This window comes from Corvus hawaiiensis, chromosome 28 (genome assembly GCF_020740725.1).
Source record: "Corvus hawaiiensis isolate bCorHaw1 chromosome 28, bCorHaw1.pri.cur, whole genome shotgun sequence".
Classification (NCBI taxonomy): Eukaryota; Metazoa; Chordata; class Aves; order Passeriformes; family Corvidae; genus Corvus; species Corvus hawaiiensis.
In genome coordinates, this window is record NC_063240.1 from 1,950,100 (window position 1) to 1,972,037 (window position 21,938).

Here is a 21,938-nt window from a genome sequence, read left to right on the forward strand (position 1 = left end):
CCAAGACATGGAGGAAACAGGATCTCCAACTTGGCTCTCAGCAAAATCAACCTCAAGACCAAACCCAACAGAATTCTGTGGAAAAAATCACAGCACCAGAGGTTTATCTCCAAAAAGGAGACAGAGAAGTCCTGTAACTTTATTTGAATAAAGGGAGAGACCATGGGGTATTCCCCTGAGGTGTCTCAAATTACTGGAGGACGCAGCCTCCTTTTAATCCTATTTTCCCGGCTGCATCACCATCTCTCTCTCCCCATTGGCTGAGGTACTTGAGAGGCATGGACATCTTGAATTGCTTACTACGCAACCCCTTAACATGTGACAAAACACACACCCCAGCTCATCCCCGCCTCCCTTTCTTTTGTTCTTCTTCTTTAAATTCAGGAACTTAACACGGCCTTAGTTGAGCAACAATTCTTTGTCAGTTGGCAACATTCCTTTCTTATCTATCAGTCTCTGGTTTTACCTGCAAGCAGGTTTACACAGACTCTTAGTAAAGACACACTCATCTTACTTCTTTCAGAATCATCTTAAAAGTCACCATTTTTGAAGTTTGAACCGCCTAAAAATGTAAGTTTACTTTGGGACAGATACAGTAAAATCTACCCCACGACAACAAAAATTAACAAGATGGAGTCTGAATGCCTGTTTAAACTAATATCCATGCAAAAAGTTCACACACTGAAAACTCTCAAAAGCAATCCAGTGCTTCATGGATACTCATGTAGCTTCTGCTCTGCACCAGCCAGGACGCTCCTCAGGATCATTGCGGAATTCTTCAGGATCCGGGCATTAGCATTGGAGTATTCTGAAAACAACACAAATTCAGAAAAAAACATTAGTTCATAAAAATGGATATTAATATGTAATTACATGGCACTTCAAAGAATCACTTTACAAATCTAAAGCCAAATTTTATATGTAACTTCGAGCTTTTATCATCTCAACACACTGATAAGACTGATCAATAGTTAACTCATATAAGCACAGTTAACTATTGGTAGACAGCAAATGTTGATCACAAAACCTAAGAAGCAGGATTTGCCTTAATCTTGTCAAGATAAGAGGAGCAAGAATTTACTTGAGACCAACACAGAAACCGCTGAATCATTCTATAAAGGACTGCACATGCTCCAGAAAGAAAGATGAAAAGTGCATTGTGATGAAGACTGCTGATCTTCAGTAACTACTGATCTTCTAACCCGGCGACGGGAGCAGCCAGTGAAAAGTGAAGTGATTGGCAGCGAGTGAATGAGTATAAATCATATAAACTATTGGTTTGGAGTTCAACCTTGTTATCCGGAGGGAGGCGGATTGTATCACGGGAGAGGAGAGATTTTAGACATTAAATTGAGAACACCCAGACACCCAACCCCTTTTCTAATAACTTCCCTTCTGAAATTCTGTGGAAACAGTGGTGAAGCTTGGACTTTGTGTACATGTATTAATTGTGAGAGAAAGTGGTATCGTACTAGAAGTGGGTGATGTCCAAAATGAGGGTGTAAGTAACGTTAAAGTAAGGGGAGAATGACAGAGAATAGTGAGAGATTTATTGTGGCTTTAGTGTGTAGACTTAGAAGGCTTGGAAAGAAAAGTGGGAGAAGACATGCAGGAAGGCTTGCGTGGAAGAGAGAAGAGAGGGAGAGAAAAGAGAGGAACAGACAAAGGAGGCAATGGGATCATCAGAAAGCAAGGAAATAACCCAGAAGAGTCCGCTGGGATGTGTATTGGCACACTAGAAAGAGCTAGGAGGAATCCCCAGAGGGACTATGAAAAGAGCCCCTTAATCAAATACTGTAACAAATGGTGGCCACTATACAAATTAAATGATGGTGAAAAGTGGCCAGAAAATGGGACTTTAAACTACAACATCTTACTACAATTAATGTTAGTTTCAAGGAGGGAGAATAGATGGGATGAAATTTCCTACACGGATTGTTTTTTTACTTTAAGACATAAACCGGAGTGGCAGAAATTGTGTGGTATCAATTTGGCACCCCAGGATTCAATGGTCCTGCTTTTAGAAAAGGAGGCAAAAGGGAAAAGCCGCATGAAGAGGTGTTGCTCATCATGCAGTATAGGGCAGAGATGTTTAAAGCTCGAAACTGAGGGAAACCAGGATCCCTTAGAAACTCAGGAGTTAATGAAATACAGTGGTGACACCCTAACATCAGGGACAACGTCCCCAGCATCCCTAACATCCCTGGAGGGTAGTGGAGACAAAGGGACGGACAAGTGAGGCTAGCTCAGGAATATCATCCAGAACTAGGAGCAAGACCCCTGTAGAGAAGAAGCTCATAGCACTGCTCAGATAAGTGGTAGGGCCAGACGGGGGAATAACAAAAGTTAAAGCACCATTTACAGCTCTGGATTTAGATACCCGGAGGGAGGCAGCCAGAATGTATAGAGAAGACTCTGAAAAGGTAGCAAAGAGGTTTGAATTAGTTGTTAGAAATCAGGATGTTGATTGGGAGGTTATAGACTTAATGCTATCAGAATTAACTGAAACAGAAAAAGCAGCTGTAATATCCACAGCAAGAACACATGTGCAGGGACAAATAGCTACTGGGGTATTACACGGTAATGTAGATAATATTTTCCCCACAGCAGATCCACATTGGGACCCAAATGATCCACAAACACACCCGGTTTTGGTTGGATACAGGAAATTAATACACTGGGGACTGCTAAACACTATACCTAAAACGGTTAATTGGTCATTGTTGTTCACTATTCACCAGGAAACTACTGAGTCCCCAGGCTCATTTGTGGAAAGGCTAAGAGATAGCAGGCACGCTACACTGGATCCAGCTTCTGAAATCAGGCAGCAACAGTTAATATCCTTATTGATGGGTCAGTCAGAGCCAAATATACGCAGAAAATTGCAAATGATCAGGGAACCAGATAACCGGAACGTAGAGAACCTTTTAGAAGCGGCATGGAAAGTTTATAACAACAGAGCACAGCCCCTTACGATCGTGGTCACCCAGGTTAGGGGACCGAGATTCTCCGGGGGGGAGGAGGCCTCCACCTAGGGGGCAAAGACAGCAATGCCCAGCCCCTAACCAATGTTTACTGTGTGGCCAGCTCGGGCACTGGAAGCAGAATTGTCCTATGAATCGTGCCGCGATTCCGACGACATCAGAATCATCAGTGCCGCCGGGACCAGTGACTGTAGCACAGCTGTACCATGAGTGATGGGGACCAGCAGGTCCCTCCCTAGCAGACCCACTGGTTAAAGTTAGGCTAGGGGAACGGGAGGTGGAATTTTTGGTAGATACTGGAGCCACATTCTCAGTCCGGAATCAGACTTTGAGTCCTGTAAGCAATGATTATGTCCAAGTTATTGGGGCCATGGGGAAAACAGAAAAACCCTACTTTTTAAGACCCTTAAAATTTACACTAAGTAAAACGATGAGAATGCATCAATTTTTATATCTTCCAAATTCACCAAAGCCACTGCTAGGCAGGGATCTCTTAACTTGGTTAGAAGCAAAAATAGAATTTACAGAACAAGGAATGAGACTACAGGTTCCCGAGGAAAAATTAATTATGGCCTTAAGTTTAGCAAATTTGCCTAAAAGAGGAGAAATACCCATGGATAGTGAAATAACAGATCAAGTGATCCCACTAGTACGGGATGTTGAAATTCCAGGGAGATCAAAATGGGCTTCCCTGGTGAATATTGAACTACTAGAAGGCACACGACCAGTGTCAGTTAAACAATATCCACTAAGACAAGAATCATGAGTGAGAATAGAACCAATAATTGCTAAATCTATTGATCGAGAGTTGTTAAGAGAGTGTAAGTCTCCCTACCCCAATAGGGAGTACCCCAATTCTACCTGTACAAAAGCCAAATGGAAGTTATAGATTGGTTCAGGACCTGAGGGCAATAAATGCAATAACAAAAACATTGCATCCCATAGTGGCCAATCCTTACACTTTACTTACAAAATTACAAAGTGACTGGGTGTAGTTTTCAGTTCTAGATTTAAAGGATGCCTTCTTTTGTCTGCCATTAGCCGAAAGCAGTCAGGAAATTTTTGCATTTGAATGAGAAAACCCCAGAACAGGGAGAAAAAGCCAACTTACATGGACCCTATTGCCACAAGGATTCCAAAAATAGCCCCACAAGAATTGGAGATCAATTAGCTAAAGAACTGGAAGCCTGGACACCGCCACTCTGGGAAGGTACACTTCTGCAGTACATTGATGACCTACTAATAACAAGAACCCGTGAAAATTGCAAGGAATGGGCTGTAAGTCTTTTAAATGTTCTGAGACTAAGCGGATATAGGCTCTCCCCTGAAAAGGCTCAGCTAGTCCTCCAAAAAGTGAAATATGAACTGGCAGAAGGAGAGAGAGCCTTGGAAAATAACAAGAAAGAGACAATTTGTCAAATGCTCCAGCCAACTACAATCAAAGAACTGAGAACTTTTCTGGGAATGACAGGATGGTGTAGGTTGTGGATCTACAGCTATGGACTAATTGTGAAACTCTTATACCAACTCCTAAAAGAGACTGGGGAAACTCACCTATGCTGGACACCAGAGACTAATAATGCATTGATAACTCTGAAAAATGAGTTAATGCAAGCTCTGGCATTGGGCATACCAGCTGTCACTAAACCTTTTCTGTTGTTTTCACATGAAAGGCAAGGACTGGTGCTGGAACTTTTGGCACAGAAGCTAGGACTGTACAAAAGGCCAGTGGCTTATTTCTCCAAGCAGCTGGACGTGGTCAGCCAAAGATAGCCCGCCTGCCTGTGCAGTGGCAGCTGGGACCCTGAACATAGAGGAAGCCCTCAAGTTCACACTGGGCCAGCAGATAACCATTTTTGTCTCACATACAGTGTCAGCAGGGCTCACACAGAAAGGAAATCACTGGTTAACCCCATCTCGCTTTCTCAACCACCAAGCTGTCCTAACAGAATCGGAGGACGTGACTATCCAAGTAACTAACATCTTCAATCCAGCAGCTTACCTCCAGAGCAAGGCTGCTGAGGAGCCTGTACAGCATGACTGCATTGAAACCATGGAGGTGGTTTACTCTAGCCACCCGGACCTAAAGGACTCTCCACTAGAAAATGCAGACAACTGGTTCACTGATGAAAGCATCTATGTCAAGAATGGTAAGCAGTTTGCTGGCTATGCAATTACAAGCACAGACGCTGTCCTTGAAGCAAATCTGTCACCTGTGGGGACATCAGCTCAAAAAGCTGAGGTAATAGCTCTGACTCGAGCCTTGGTATTAGCTGAAGGAAAACTTATCAACATTTGGACTGATTCAAGGTATGCTTTTGGGGTGGTACACAATCCCAGGGCTATTTGGAAAGAAAGAAGTTTATTGACCTCACAGAAGAAAGAAATCAAGCATGCTACTGAAATTTTACACTTGCTGGAAGCAGTGTCAAAACCTTCAAAAGTGGCTATAATGCATTGTAAAAGACACTCACAAGGTAACACCATCCCTGAACTGGGAAATGCTATGGCAGACAAAACAGCAAAGGCAGTGGCCAGTGGGGTTCAGCTCCAACCCCTAGCTCTAATCCCTTCTAGCATCCTTATGGGTGAAAAACCCCCACCATACAACACTGATGATTTAAATTGGATACAAGAAGAAAAGGGACAAGTAAGAACAGATGGGTGGGCTAGAATAAAGGGTCTCATAGTCATACCCAGAAAACTGTTAAAATTATTTATCCAGAGCGAACATTCTAAGACACACCGGGGAGTTGATGCTCTGCATAACCGCTTAAAGGACAAAGTGATAGCACCAAAATTGAAAGAGACAATTGAGGACATAACTTCCACTTGTGAAATCTGTCTTAAAAACAACCCTAATACCACTGTTAGGTTAAACACAGGGACTATCCCTAAAAAAGCCTTACCAGGGGATGTGTGGCAAATTGACTTTTCTGAATTACCTAGAAAACGGGGATACAGGTATCTTTTAGTTGTCACAAATACTTTTTCAGGTTGGCCAGAAGCTTTCCCTTGTAGAAAAAACAAGGCTAGAGAAATTGTTAAAGCTTTAGTACAAGAAATTATTCCACGATTTGGGGTACCCAGAGAAATAAATTCTGATAGGAGATCACACTTTGTAGCCCAGGTAGTGCAATGAGTGAGTCATCTACTGGGTATACATTGGCAGTTACATACAGTATACAGGCTTCAGGCAAGTGGACAAGTAGAAAAGATGAATCACTTAATAAAACAACAATTAGCCAAAATTTGCCAGGAAACTAATTTCTATTGGTATCAGGCTCTGCCCATGGCTTTGCTAAGAATTAGGCTAAAACCACAGCTTAAGGAAAAACTAAGTCCCTTTGAAATTCTGTATGGAAGGCCCTATGGAACAAACGTGATTCACAATGACAGTGTGGCTCTGGTAGGGCAAAGCTACCTAATAGATTATGTAAAGCATTTAGGTCAAAAATTACAATCAATACGGACTACAGTTGTTAATTGTCAACCGCCACCACCTGATAAAGCCTTTCATAATGTGAAACCAGGGGATTGGGTTTCTGTTAAGTCTCAGGGGATCCACTTCAGGAAAAATGGGATGGACCTTATCAGACACTGCTGACCACTCATACAGCAATTAAAGTACAAGGAAAACCGACCTGGATCCTTTATATCAGGACCAAACCTGCACCAAAACCAGAGTGGGAAGCACGAAGAACAGGACCTCTGCGCCTTCAACTACGAAAAATTAACACAACATGATTTGGACCATACTGGTAATGTTGGTAACTGGGGCAGGTGCATGGGACCAGAATACATACCTTCAATTGCTCAAAGGTGTTGTTGAGAACTTTAATCTGATTGCTGGATATGTTCCCAGCTGCCTGAAAATTCTGCTAGAGGCTTTCCTCTGGTTGGGGCAGCATTCCCTAATACAACAGAAATCTATGCTGCACTTAGTACTAACAGGCTTTCACATTATGTCAACATATCCCTAGATCAACTTCAGTGGAAATTAGAGCTTGAGGAGCCAATAAATGACTCCTCACTGGTACCCTGCGTGCTGCAGTGCTGGGAGGAATCTATAACCAAAAACTCCGGAGGAAATAAGACAGACTCCAAATGCGGGAACTTAACATTTATAGGCAGCTACCCCAACTGCTCAGATTTTTAGACCTATGGGGGGACTAACATGTAGAATAAGAATCAAACAAGACAAGGACCAAAGCCCAAGGGTTGGCCAGTGCCCACACCGCAGGGTTGGTACTGGATATGTGGACGCAGCGCCTATAAAGTTTTACCCTTGGGGTGGCAAGGCTGCTGTGCCATAGGACCAGTATTTCCCCACATTAAAGTTGTCTCTCAACTACAAGGCTTGCTCCAGACTTTTGTATGCAGGACCAAGAGGACATTGAACCCCTTGATTGTCCATTTCTCGTGCTTTCACGTGCCGGAGGAAAATAACTTTAAGGGATGGGACTATGCAACAACACAAATTTATTGTTTTAAATAACAAACGCATCAGTCGAGGCGTGAGATTTTACAACACCTCCGAGTAATGGCGACTAGTCACAAGATCTAGGGTTACATTGTAATTTATAATTTTCTAATCCAATAGATAGTTAAAATGACACTTTGTTTTAGATTAATGACCTATCACCTGTGGCACTTCTCACTGCAATGCAGCTATGTCTTGACCAATAACTTCTCATGTCACGTACACACAGATGTCTCTCTTATGCCATCTACATTCTTAACTTAAACTATATAAAACCACACTATTATATTTTAAAACCCTTCACCAAAACACCCAGTGTACAATTTTACTTATAATGATAGGAACACAAGTTTGTAATCCTTTTGCTTAAAGTCCACAAATCTCTGTCAATTAAGCCAGACCTAGTCTCTTCCAGAGTTGTAAATCAAAGCCTCCTTTAATTGCAGGAGTTTCTACTCCTCTGTCTCCCACACTTGAAAGATAGGCCCACTAGATTTCAGAGCTTTGCCAGATGGTTTGTACCCAGCCTTGGAGCAAGTGAGCTAGAGAAATCAATAGTGAATCTTCCCACTACCGTAGAAACCATAATGAATGCCAGTGCAGATGCCATAAGAGCACAGCAAATTGAGATTAAGAGCATCTCACAATTGGCTGTATAGAATAGACTTGCATTAGATTTGCTGTATGCCAAAGAGAGAGGAGTATGTACAGTTATAAATATAAGCTGTTGCAGTTATGTTGATTTAAATAAACGCATAGGAACAGATTTGCAGACAATTCTGGACAAAACACAAACATTGCATCAGATCACCTTAGACGACACTTCATGGGGGTTTAAAGAGGTATAGGACAAACTTACAGCATGGTTGCCCAACTTATCCTGGCTTAAACAATTGTTCATAATAGTTATTTGTATAATTGCATTGTTATTTACTGTTTGCATTAGTAGTTATTGTTGTACGATTTTATGTACTTGGAATCGCAATGCTTATGCTCAATGGCAAAAGCACAAACTTAGAAACAAGATAGAGAAGGGTACTTACTTTCAAGACATGAAAGGTTTGTAAAGAATTACAAATGATCAAGGAAAAGAGGGGATGGAGAAGAGGGATGATCCATAGTTAACTCATGTAAGCACGAATAAACTATTAAGAGACAGCAAATGTTAATCACAAAACCTAAGCAGCAGGATTCACCTTAATCTTGTCAAGATAAGAGGAACAGGATCTTTTGAAAACCAGCACAGAGATCGCTGAATCATCCAGCGAAGAACTGCGCATGCGCCAGAAAGAAAGGTAAAAAGTGCATTGTGACGGAGACTACTGATCTTCATCAGAAAGACCCCTGAGGAAGAAGAGGAGCCTTCCTCAGTGCGACCACCTGGGTACACAGCGCATGCGTGGCACGTCTGCTAATGATATTAATGACTTTCGAGAAGTCATTTGTATAACCACTCCTATCCCAAGGAATGTGATGACTATTCATGAATTTTACACATAATATTGTGTTGTAGGAAGTGCCGTGTGTGTGCGTTAGGAGGAGTGATCCCCCACGCCGAATAAAGCAAATACCCGCTTCTCTGACTGTCTCTGAAGTGTCTCCTGGCCTGCTTTGGGGCGATTCAGCACCACTTTTCAATAAATCTTCAGGTTTGATAAACAAATACAAGCAGCAAAATATTTATCTTCATGAGAAATAGAACTCACTCTTTATCAAAATTTGAAAGATTTAATAAGGGACAAAGTCAACAAGGCCAAAGGTAACAGCGCTGGGTGCATAGCTACAGCCAGAGGCACACAGTCAACAGTTGAAGAGCGGACAGAACTCCACTACTAAATAAGTAGTAAAGTAGGTATGTTTATTTCCAGCTGGGACGCACGGGGGGATCGCTCCTTCAAAGCCATGCGTGTCGATAGCTGCATTCAGCTCGGTATTTATCGGGTTACAAGTTCCATATTCGTTAAGTTTCGCAACACGCCTATACATATTCATTACCTAGCCCCGCCCAGCCTCGCTTCGTATTATAATGAACCCAAAAGTCATTTACATCCGCGTTGCGCTTGCGTAGTGTGGTTTGGTGGCTTTGGTAGGGGTCTTCCGAGGGTCTTTTTGATGAAGTCAGGAATCTTCATCATCCTGAACTTTTCACCTTTCTTCCCTACGCATGCTCTTTTGTACCCCTGGCCTGGGTTTAAGCTTCGAGACTGGTTTGAGCTAGTTTTGGGATGAGGCAGGATGTCTGTCTGAGACTCCCTCTGCCCTTATCAGTGGTCTCTTATCTTTTCTTCCTGCCCTGGTATGCTGACCAAGCTGGATGCATTGTTCCTAACAAACTAATTCTCCTGCTTCCCATCCCCCTGATTCACAGTGGCAAACCCCCCTTATATATCCCTGGGTATTGCATCAGCTAATTACATATTTATAAACCATTTTTCATATTAAAATCCTTTTTGAACTGGTTAACATAAGTCCTCCCCTGTCCCGCCTTTTTAGAGCATGTGCAGTTGTCTTCGTTGAGGGCAGTTGTTACATTTCGATACATTCAATAGGTTTCGATTCCCTCACTGGTTAGGTTATCCAATTACAGTAATCCCCCCTATCTCAATACAAAGTTTGTGTTAAAAATAGATCTAAGCCCCAGTGAAAGTCAACACTCGGTCCCCTTCCCTCATAACAACAAAACCACTCCCATAGAACCAACAATAAAATGCACATAACAACAAAACCACTCTCACAGACCCAACATTACAATGCACAACACATCTGCAAAAGCCAACATTATAAAATGTACTTCTCACATCTTTCTTTAAAAATGGTTTGAATGCCAAGAGGAAAATGCTGTCAAAAGTGTCAGGAAAATCCACAAACGCCAGAGGTTTATGTCCAAAAAGGAGACAGGAGTCCTGCAACTTTATTCGAATAAAGGGAGAGAGTGCACTGGGGCACACGCCCGCGGGGTTTTCTCTCTCCAGGTCTCGGAGGGCGCAGCCTCCTTTTATCCTGCACTCCCGGCCGCAGGTTGCCCTCTTCCTTTCCCCGTTGGCTGAGGTACCAGGAAGGTGCAGCCTTCCCGAACCGCCCACCACAGTCCCCCTTGAAGCTGGCATTTTATCCCGAAGTTCAGAAGTTCAGGCCTGTGCAGACCCACTCGTCTGTTTCAGGAGCCGAGCTCCCCGGGCTCTGTAACAAACCTGCTGCTTGAAGTCAGTAGAGACATTAAGACCCCCTTCAAAGACGTTAGCACCAAATTGTTTGTGAAGACATGAGCTTTTTTCTCAAAAGTCAGTAAAGGAGAGTCACCACCTTGGCTTGAAAGGAATGAGATGGAGGTGTCTTTACAAACTGTGGGCCTGATGGTAGATAAAGCCAGATATTGATAGGTGAAAGAAGCAATGGGAGAAACCATAAATTCCATAGGAATTCCATTAATTGACACAGACTGTTACTCACTCAAGACCATGCTAAATCCCTGGATTTAGAGAAAAAGAACAGAGACACAAGGAAAATAAGGGGGGGGGGGGGGGGGGGAGGAGTATACATCAGAAGAGGGTCTGTATTAGGCGATTTGGGGAGTCTGTACCTCTCAAGTACCTCAGCCAATGGGGAAAGAGAGGGGGAAACGCGGTTGAGAAATTAGGATAAAAAGGAGGCTGCATCCTCTAACAATTTGAGAGACCCCATGAGAAATGCCCATGGGCTCTCCCTTTATTCGAATAAAGTTACAGGACCCCTCTGCCTCCTTTTTGGACATAAAGCTCTGGTATTTGTGGATTAATTTTCCTGACAGGCTTAAGTTGCTTTTGATTCTATTAGGCTGCAAAACCAGTAGAACACCAACTTTGTGAATTCCCAGAGGCAGTGGATCTGGCTGGTGCTCCATCTCTTGACTGCAGATGTGCTGACAACCTGGAATAAGTTCTGGGGTGTTTCCTGACAGCACCCAGAATTATCCAGGGGGTTCCCATTAGACACAAAACTTAAAATGTCTTTTAAAAGTATAGTGCAAACACAAGAGAGCTCAGTGGTGGGTGGAAACTGGAATTGACAGTGCCCTTCTGTGGAGGCCATGGCAGTGGTCTCCATGAAGGTGCTGGACAAGTATGCATTATCCTTTCTGCATGTGGGTGCACTCTCATCCTTCTTTTGTGCTCCCTCAGTACACATCTGATACTGGGCTGGTGAGTTTTTGGGGTACTGTTCCAAGGAAAGCTCAAAATTGGGCTGTCCTCAGCCAGACTTACAGTATCTTTCAGACGAGGAATGGGACTATTCCAGGCAGAAAGGAATAACAAGATTCAAACTCTGTTTTGTTTAAGGCAATTGTGCAAAAATGTGCAGTTGAAAACTCCCTTTGATTTCAGGGCTCTCCCCTAGTCTGAATCTTGCAACATTTTTTGTTGAGACATAGAAATGAAATGGGGAAATCAGATCATCCTTACCCGCAGCTCAAGGTGAGCAGACAAAATCTCTGGGGGTATATTGTTTTTTTAAACATGTTTCAGCATTGGAGGAGCTGTGCACAGCAAATACCTGCCGGTGCCTGGGGCTTGGCCAGTGTCATCTGGCAGGATAAAAGGAGCAAGAGGTTACCATGGGGACTGGTTATCACTCTGTTGGGGTTCCTGTTTCCCTGCATGCTGCTGGAGGCAAATGCCTTTTCTGGACAATCCCTCTACCTCAAGATGCCCTGATTTTACTCATTGGGTTTATTTTCCTCTTTTAGGGAAGGAATGTGAAGGAAAGAGAAAAATCATTTAGGGATAAAATATGCCAAGGGCTTTACAAGAGTGCTAAAACAAATGTGCTGACCCATCTGTGTGCCCAGATTGCTGACATTTGAAGGTCAGGATCATTTGAAAGATCACTTGAAGGGCCTCAACTAATTAGGGGGATGTATCTGTAGACACTTTTTGTTATCTCTTACAGCAGTGGCCAGATTAATTTCTAGCTGGGCTTTCACCTTTCTAACTTTCTTTTTTGCATAACTTCACAACATCCTCGTAGCCCTACTGAGTTCTCTGCCCTTTCTTTCAGAGGTGATAAACTCTCTTTTTCTCCCTGAGTTCCAGCCAAATTTCTCTATTCAGTCAGGCCGGTGTCTTCCCTGCCAGCTCTGCATCTACACTGGCATCTGACATGGCATCTGACATAGCATCTGCATTTTCAGTGGGGTCTGTAATGGTATCTTTATCTGCAATGATACCTCTGCAGTGGGTATCCTCCTCTGCAATAGTCTGCTATGATAACTTAACCTTCAATACTACCTACATCTGCAATGTTATCTGCACTGGAGCGTTGGACACAAGAAATGCTACGTATAGCATTCCATATGCAGACAGCATTGCAGATCCTGTCGCATGTGTCGATAGCATTGCACAATTCTGTGGAGCCAGCAACATTTTTACAGATGTACACATACAGCACACCAGGACTCAGCACTGCTCAGGCCAAATATACACAATACCACACCATGTATGGATGGTGTTTGCCTCCCTCCATACCCACATTCCCCTCCTCTGTAGTACAGGAGAGACATCAACCAGGAGGGACGCTGCTGCAGGGGAAGGGTGCACAAGCATTCACTGCCCAGGGAGATGCTAAGGGCATCTCAGCAGCTCAGCCTGGGCAGAAGGCTCCAGGGCTTGACACAGCCCACCAGGACTGTGTGGGACTTCAGACAGGCTCTTTTTCCTGGTAGATGGCAGGAGGAGACACCATAGACCACAGTGGAGAGGAGAGACCCAGCAATGCCCTTCCAGCCTGCGGCTGGCCTAGCAGCAGCTGCAGCTGAAATGATCACTAGAATACACAGCGCATACTGCATTTGTTGAACAGGCCCAAAAGAAATCCATTCATTGCCTCTGACACTCAAGCAGCTTCAACATGGACCTGGCTACAGCCTTCCTCTACTCTCTTGCAAAAGAGGATAAGGAGCCACCAACAAACTGCAGTGGAGCCAGCGTTTGTATCTCTAGACCCCATCGGAGAACACACTCTGCACTTGCTTTTGGCAGTGACACCACTGCTACAGCAGTGGGCAAACACATGTGAGCCAGGCAATAGAAAAAACAGGGGCAAGCCAATGTGACTTGTCAGCACGCTCTGCTGTCCTTGTGTTACTAAATCCCCCAGCATGGTCAAGATAAATAAACCCCTCTAACACGTTTTTTTAGTGTTTAGTCTTTTCAGTGTTAACAAGTAAGGCATTGCTTTATCCTTGGTCTGGAGATGTGTGTATGGCCAACAAAATTCCAGCCTTCATACAGACATAGATACAAAACTTTTTCACTTATTTATACCTTGTTAGCAAACAAAGAAATTAATGTTCATTGGTTCTAAATTACATAACTCATTAATTAGTATTCTATCTTCTATTGGCTGTTGATTTCTTGCTTCTTATGCTAATTAGTCCATATTTTTAGTCTTTTTAGTATCTTTTTCCTCCAGTAGGGACTTTCCAACACATATGAGTCTTTGTTAGTCTCCTCTTTATCTTCTGGTTTCTGCAAAAGGTCCTTGTCGCCCGTACATTCTGCATTTGTTGTGGATTTTTTTGTCACCCCAAGACAGCTTTCTAGATGTCCAGCTTCAACAATACATCTCTCTCTCCCAGGCTTTTTTCATTGAAGCGTATCAGAGTTAGTTTAGCAAAACGTAAAATTTCAGTTATTTTCCCAAGCTGTGTTCCCATAAAAGGAGCATGTGACAACTTTGCTGAGCGCTGGCTAAAAGTGATTTAAGACTAACACACTACTTATAAATTACATACTGGTTATGATTAATTTTTTTAATAATTAGAAGTTAATTAAAACCATTAAAATTAGAAAAGTTACATAATTTCCAGCAATTGGGTCTAGGAAAGGGAGCAGCCAGAGCACACAGGTGTATCTGACTGTAGAAATTAAAAGTAAAAAGAAGCAAAAAAGCCTGGGGAATCAGCAGTTCAAGTTAAAATGACACCTCCTGTCTCAATCCACGAAGACCCTGTCCATGTTTTCTTTGTTTGGACAAGGGAGAATGAAAAAAAGAAAAATAAAATTAAAAGAGGGCAAGAATATTATTAAGAACCATTTATATTCCAAGATTAAGTAACTCATGTCTTGTAGGCAAACACAGATGCCACTGCAATTACTGTTGTAAATGTAGGTATCATTTCAGACTCCATTTCTTCTGCAGGTACCATTATAGATTAAGATTCCATGGCAGAGGGAAATGCCTCTGCAGATGAGTACCCCAATGCAGTTATCATTGCACATACCATTCATAACTTGCATCAAAGCTCTGTCTTCCAGCAACCAGGCATGTTGTGTGACCATCCGCACAGGTTGAAGACATTCCTCCTACCTGACTCCCAAGGCAGAATGGTGGGCACTACTTTGAGAGCAAAGCCTGCAACTCCAACGTGGACGTCTGCGCCATCTGCCCTGGCTACTGCCAATGCCTCCATCCAGATAGAGCTGCCAAATCGAGAGGCTGCAGTGCAGATCTCTCACTGCAGGAAGTGACTGAATCTTTCTCTAGGGCAGGGACAGGCAGCAGACCTACCTGCAAAAGGTGTGCCCAGGTGGAGGACCACCTGTGACAAGCAGCTGAGAAAGGCAAGAGGCAGTGAGACGGCTGTATAGTTTCAGGGAGTCTGAGAAGGAGTTCTTTCCCAGGAAGGAGAAAGTCTGCTTGTTCCAAGCACAGTTTGCAGTAGACCCACAGCCCAAAGCCAAACAGCAAGAGACTCCCCCAGTGACACACATAGAAGGGAAGAGGACCAAGAGAACACACACAGAAGGGAGGAGGGCCAATGTGGAAGAATGGAGACTTGGAACAGCAAGGACTTCCCCCAAAGCCAGAGGTGGTCTTGTAGAACCTTTCCAGAAGACAGAGGTGCCCTTGCAGAACCTTTCAGTGGTCTGCAGGAAAGACCCAGCAGAAGAGGCACTGGAGGTGAGTAAGGCAGCCCCATCTACTCTCCATATAACAACCAGTAAGGCAGCATAAACTGCTCCCCATATAACAATCTGCACAACTAAGAAGAGGGTAATAGTAGGAGGAAACTCTTCAGAGAGGTATGGAGGCGCTATTTACTGGCCTGTTGCATTCTGTGGATTATGCTGCTTACCATGGACTCGTATCAGAGATGTCACTAAGAGACTACCATGCCTTGTCCGTCCACCATTACCTGCTGCTATTGTTTCATGTGGGTGCCAGTGGCAGAGTCAAGAGCAGTCTGAGCAGCATCAGGAAGGATTACAGAGCCCTGGGAGCAGCAGTAGCTGCTGACTTTGGAGCACCGGTAGTTTTTTCATCAGTCTTCCTGGTAAAAGGGAAGGGGTTTGAAAGAGCCAGTAGAATCAGGGGACTCAACAAATGGTTACAGGACTGGTGCCACAGCCAGGGGTTTGGCTACTTAGACCCATGGACTTGCTTTGAACAACCTGGTCTATTGGGGGCAGATGGAGTCCATCTGTCAGAAAAGTCAACAAGCATCTTCACTCACAGGCTTGTCAAGCTGGAAAAGAGGGCCTTAAACTACAGTTGCTGGGGGAGGAGAGCCTCAGTCCATCCCACTCCTATCACAGACAGCAAGAGATGTCATGAGCCTCAAGGCATCCTGGTCCAGATGGGACTGCATCCAGATGCAAGGGCTTCGCCAGCATCATGGGCATAGAGTCATTTTACTACCACCTCAGCCCCTTCTCAGAAGCTGTGGCCAATGTTCCTGCCCATTTCCTCTCCAGAAGCCAAAGGAATTATTTTCTGCAAGCGCTCCTGCAAATCCTAAGGGGAAAACTGGCTTGAGCAGCAGAACAAGCAGGATCCAGTGCAGGCTGCAGTGGGCCTCAACCATTTGCTTCTGGGGCAATGCTTGCTGATCCTTGTTGACATTTTGCAAAGAGAGATAGTGATGTGACAGTGCAGCCAAAGCGAGGGCTGTGCGAAAGGACAGGAGATAGGCTTGGCTGCTCAGGAAACCACAGCTCCCTTCCCACAGCTGCGGGTGCTGATAGAGGGCTGAGCAGCTCCCCGCTAGCATTGTCCCAAAGCACTGCCTGGGCCGTGAGCAGGAGGAGGCAGAGCAGCAGGAGAGCAAACGCTGGAAGTTTCACAGGTGAGTCACAGTGTTCACAGGGGCCTGGATGTTCATGGAAGTCACATCTGTGCACGGGAAGTTTCTTTCACATGATTCATGCTCCTGCCCTCCAAATCTAGCAGAGGGCTCGGCTGGTGCTGGGTAAGAGCATATTCAGGGAGATTCTTCCAGCACACAATTTGTCTGGGTTGAGCTGGGTGTGGGTACACTGGGACACAAACACTGCAGAGGGATGGCTTTTACAGTGGCAAGGGCAGCAATGCTGCTCCAGGGGAGAAGGCGTTGCTGTGAAGGGGCCCATGAGTCAGGTTCTCCCCACTATGGAAGAGAACAAGGTGAGAAAAAGGGCCAAGATTGCAGTAGGTGTGGGATTCATCCCTCTCTTCCCCCATCCCAGGGAGGAGCTGCAGAGCTCAGAGGGTGCCAGAGGGTCTGGCAGGGGATGCCAGTTCTGCTGCAAATGGTGCTTGCGCAGGAAAAAGGCAATGTGTAGGTGCATGCCTGCTTGCACCCACACCCCTCGGTTCTCGCCCCTCCAGGCCATGCAGGTTCCTGCCCTGACCCTGGTCACTCTCCTGGCCCTGCTGCCCCCAGCCCAGCCCTGCCGCTCAGAGATGAACAAGGTCAAGGACCTCCTGGAGGTGAACTGCACAGGGCACGCTCTCCGCGCAGTGCCCCCAGACCTGCCTGCGGACACAGGCATCCTGCTGCTCAGCGACAATTGCCTGGAGTCCCTCTCCACCGCCGCCTTCCTGCCCCTCACCCGGCTTCAGGACGTCGACCTGGCGAAAAATGGGCTGGTGGCTCTGCACACTGGGGCCCTGCTGCCATCCCTGAAGGAGCTGATCCTCTCCCACAACGCACTGGGGGTCCTTCCTGTCCTGGAGGGCCTGCCTGCGCTTACCCACCTGGCTGTGGCCCACAACTGCCTGGAGACGCTGGCCCCGAGGGCTTTCCACACAGTGCCACAGCTGCAGGACCTGGACTTGCGAGGGAACAAGATGCAGCAGCTTCCCCAGGAGGCCTTTGCAGGGCTGAGGGCACTCAAGGAGTTGGACCTCTCAGACAACCTCCTGAAGGAGCTACCCGAGGAATTGCTGCAGGACCTGCAGATGTTGGAGACCCTCTGGCTCTCGGGCAACCAGCTGCAGACCCTGCCCACTGACTTCTTCCCAAAGGGGCGCCTCTTCATGTATGTTTTCCTCACTGAGAACCCCTGGCATTGTGACTGTGACCTGCACTACCTCCAGACCTGGATCCGGCAGAATGCTGACGTTGTTTATCAGCCAGAGCGGGGCCTGGAGGAAACAAAGGTGGAGGTCGCACCCGAGAAGGTACTGTGCCACAGCCCTGCTGAGCATAGGCAGAAGCCAATCATTCACTTCAAGCTCAACTGCAGCATTGTGGGGGATGTGGATGAGGAAGGAGGGGATGAATATAATTATGGGGAAGAAACACCAGAGAAAGCTACCATGACCACCTTCCCCCCACATCCATTCATCTCCAAAGAGCACACTACCATGCCCTATGCTGTTACCTCACCTTACCTCCCTACCCTCACTACCAAAACACCTCCCCTCACCAGACCTTCCTTCAGCACCCCTTGTACCTCCACCCTTTGCCCAAGCACTTTGCTTGCGGTGCTGACAAGCATCAGAGCTCCCAGCATCACCACTCCTGTACCAGCCAGTCCCACCATGACACCCACACAGACCCCCAGCACTGCCACCATTTTCTCTGATACTACCACCATCACCCTGCAGAGATCTGCCACCCTTGACTCTGCCACCTCACTGCCAACCACTGCGAGCAGCAGCCGTGCTAGCACCAGTGGCCATCCCCAAACCACCCTTGCTACCAGCACAACCTATGCCAGTCTCATGGGGTCCACCGGCACATTTCCCACCACTTCCACAGCAGTGCCTTCTACTGCCATGCTAGAGGCCTCTTCCATTGCCAGACCTCCATCTCCTCCTCTGATGTCGGCCAACACCATGCTTTCCACTCATGTCCCAGCACTACCACCTCCCCTGGACACCACACCCTTCACCCATCCTGCATGTTCCCCCCTATCTTCTCCTCCTCCTTTCTGCCCATGCTCCATCCCAGGACGGGCTGTACCCGTGCTGCGTTTGCAGGCAGGTGGGGAGGGTCCACAGTGGGGGCAGTGGGTGCTGAGGCACTGCTGCCTGTTGCACTGGGTGCTCTACCTGGCTTCCTTGGCTCTGCTGGTCCTGACCATGCTGGCTCTAGCAGGTTGGCTGGCATGGATGTGTCTGCTGGGACAACCCTCTTGGCACCAGTCCCTGCAGACCCAAGAGGTGCAGTATCCACTGCTGGAATGGAGGGAGTCAACAGGAAGCCCTATGATCCATCTCAGCAGCTTCAAAATCCCCCTCCAGCGCCCCACATTCTGTACAATCAAGGAAGTGGAATTGTGTCCTGAGGTTACCTACTGCACAGTTAAAGATCTGGGGATACAACACAGTCCTCCTGCAAGTTACTCCTTTTGCACCACAAAGGAGTTGTGGGTTCACCACAGTCCTCTGCACACATCAGTCAAGCCTTCCTCCAGGAAGCTGATGGTCACAGACCTTGGATTCCGGAGGACCCCATCTGCTTACAGCCTGGACAGGGGTGTTGAAGCCATCGGTGATGTCAGAGTGAAATATGCGGGTAACACCATGTAAATGTTTCTGTACACTCAGAGAAAGAGATCGAGAGTCATGGCTCTGCTTCACATGCCTTATTTTACAAGGGAAAGATCTACTTGCCTAGGGGAAGCCATCCAGCTCCTTGCTCTAGTATTCTCCAACCTCCTGAGGTTTCCAGAGCTAAAATAATTACTTGGGTATTTGGCAGAGGAAGATAATGTCCTAAACTGGTCAGTGATAGTCTGGGGCTGCCACTGCCTGGTTTTGGAGTGAGTGAGGGCAAGCGGAACTTACGTTGTGCTCTGTCGCAACTGCTTCTGTTCAAATGATGCACACAAAGATGCAATACACTTTCCACTCAGTGCCAGGTTCTTAATCACATAATAAATATTCTATGCCTGAATTTCAAAGGAGTGATGGTTTAATTTCATTGGACCTGCCACAGTCCTGGCAGGGCACAGTGAATGAGAAATTTGTCTTCAGTATATGGAGTAGTGAAGACAGAGGAGAAAAGTCCATGGAATCCCAGAATCCTAGAATATCCTGAGTTGGCAGGGACCCTTGAGGATCAAGTCCAACTCCTGGCCCTGCACAGACACCCCAGCAATCCCACTCTGTGCCTGAGAGCATTGTCTAAATGCTCATGGAGCTCTGGCAGCCTTGGAGCTGTGCCATTCCCTGAGGAGACTGTTCATTTCCTGACCACCCTCTGGGGGAAGAACTTTTTCCTAATATTCATCCGTTGGGATGCCCCCATAACACAGCTCCAGCCGTCCCTGGGGTCCTGTCTCTGGTCCCAGAGAGCAGAGATCAGAGCTGCCCCTCTGCCTCCCTTCAGGGGAGGTCTCCCTGATGAGTACTCTAGGCTGAATTGTCTCCCTCAATGTACTCTAGGCTAAATAAGTCAAGTGCCGTCAACTGCTACTCAAACCCTTCCGCTTTAGACCCTTCCCCATCTCTGCAGCCTCTTTTGGATACTCCTTTGTTGCTACGACCCAGCCCACTGCGGGGCTGGGGCTGTGTAATGCCAATCAATCCCAGCCCCTCCCCTGGATCGAGTTTCCCCAAGAGGCAGACTCAGAGGGGTCGAGGGGCGGCTCAGAAGCCTAAGCTGCACCCCCTGGGCGGTGCCCGGGTCCAAGCCGCCTCCCCCGGTTCGGGAAAATTCTCGGTTACTCGGTCGATCATTGGTTCTGTTATAACTCTCGCCTCTCGGTTTACCACAGTGGTTCTTGTTCAATTGCATCCTCCCCCTGGCTTGTAACTCATTGGTTGTTTTCCCCTTTCCCCGCGGTTTTCAAACTCCCTATAAAACTGAGGACAAGCCTCGGGGAGGGAGGAGGGGAATCTCATCGTATTCCATCCCTTCCGAGCTTGTTCGGGTTGTGAAACTTCTAACAATAAACCTGTTAGAAGCCAGACCCGAACAGCCTCTCTCTTCCTTTGTCTCCGAACTAACATGAGCCGATATCATCAGCTCCTGCCGTGTCTCCTCTGCAAAGAAGCCAGCGAGCTCAGCCAGCAGCACTTTTCCTGATGCCAAAGTCGCTTCTGCGAGGCACAGAAGTAACGCAGCTGGACTCTCTCTGACCGAGGGCACGCCAGAGCTCGTGCAGCGACCACAGAACTGCGTTACTCTTTAATAGCTTTGGGTCCTTCTTGTATTTTGGCATCCAAAACTGCACACTTCTATTCCTGACTTTTGCCCCAAATGTGCGCTTCTTCCCTGTGGTATGGAATCACATGGGAAAAGCATCCCACTGGCAGGTAATAAGGAAAGTGCAAGTGTTGATGCCTCTGCATGACCAATTATGGGATGGCTGGGTACTGGGGAGTAGGGTGGGAGGCTTTGAAGGGCAACGGATGTGACTTGTAAGGGATTACACTGGGACAAAGCACTCAGGAGATGGCCAAACTTTGCGACTACTTGTCTAGATGTCACTCAAACATTTTGGGAGGTGTAAGAAGCAGACAACAGTCACCATTGGTGGGGGGTTGAATGGCTCGCCCCAGCAATGGTGCACAAATGCACCATTCAAGGATCCTATAAATCACTTTTCCAGCCTGAAACGCAGTTCCAGTTCTAATTGCCCCAAATGTATTGTCAAACTGCTGAGTCAGCATGGCCTTCTGCCAGGTTAACTACTGGGTTCACAGGTGGGAACGTATGCCTGTGCTTGGCCAGCATGAGTGTGTCTGCTGGTGAAGGTCTGGTGTGCAAGTGTGTCCATGGACATGGACATACTGCTTTTGTAAGTGAGCACTTGTCCATCTGTTGGTGCTGTCCTCTTACCACACCATCCTTTCTATCCCTGTTTCCTGGGACAACGATGAGGCAAGCAGCTCCAGTGCTGGCACAGTCTGAAGGCCCCAACAGTGGGGGGCAGACATCTGGGGAGCAGAGCTGTGGAAGAAGATCTGTGTATCTTGATGGACCAAAAGGTGAACAAGGTCCAGCAGTGCACCTGGCAGCAAAGGGAGGGCAACAAAACCTGGACTGGGTTAACAGAGACAGGGCCAGCAGGCCAAGGGAAGTGATTATCCCCTTCTCTTCAGAACTCATTAGACTACAGTTTTTCACCTTCCTCTACACATCTGAAGCCACCCAGTTCCCTCCCTACAGGCACTACTGGTACCCCAGTATTTCTCAGAATCCCGTTACCCTTGCCTCTCCTTTCAACTCCTCCCTGGAATTCTCCCATCTCTCCACAGAACAAGCTCTCCAGGTCACT

At 46.4% G+C, this 21,938-nt stretch overlaps 1 protein-coding gene across 2 annotated transcripts; it reads left to right on the plus strand.

The window, feature by feature from the left end:
• Nucleotides 1–16,260: 16,260 nt before the first annotated feature.
• LOC125317797 (platelet glycoprotein Ib alpha chain-like) lies at nt 16,261–19,645 on the plus strand. 2 transcript variants are annotated; one of them, XM_048287899.1, is made up of 3 exons: nt 16,261–16,570; nt 17,092–17,886; nt 18,809–19,022. In XM_048287899.1, exons 2-3 carry the CDS (start codon nt 17,095–17,097, stop codon nt 18,920–18,922), a joined length of 906 nt encoding a protein of 301 aa, XP_048143856.1. In that variant the 5' UTR covers nt 16,261–16,570; nt 17,092–17,094; the 3' UTR covers nt 18,923–19,022. The 2 variants fall into 2 exon arrangements, with proteins under 2 accessions (XP_048143856.1, XP_048143855.1); XM_048287898.1 differs by having other exon boundaries at nt 17,092–19,645.
• The last annotated feature ends 2,293 nt before the right edge of the window (nt 19,646–21,938 follow it).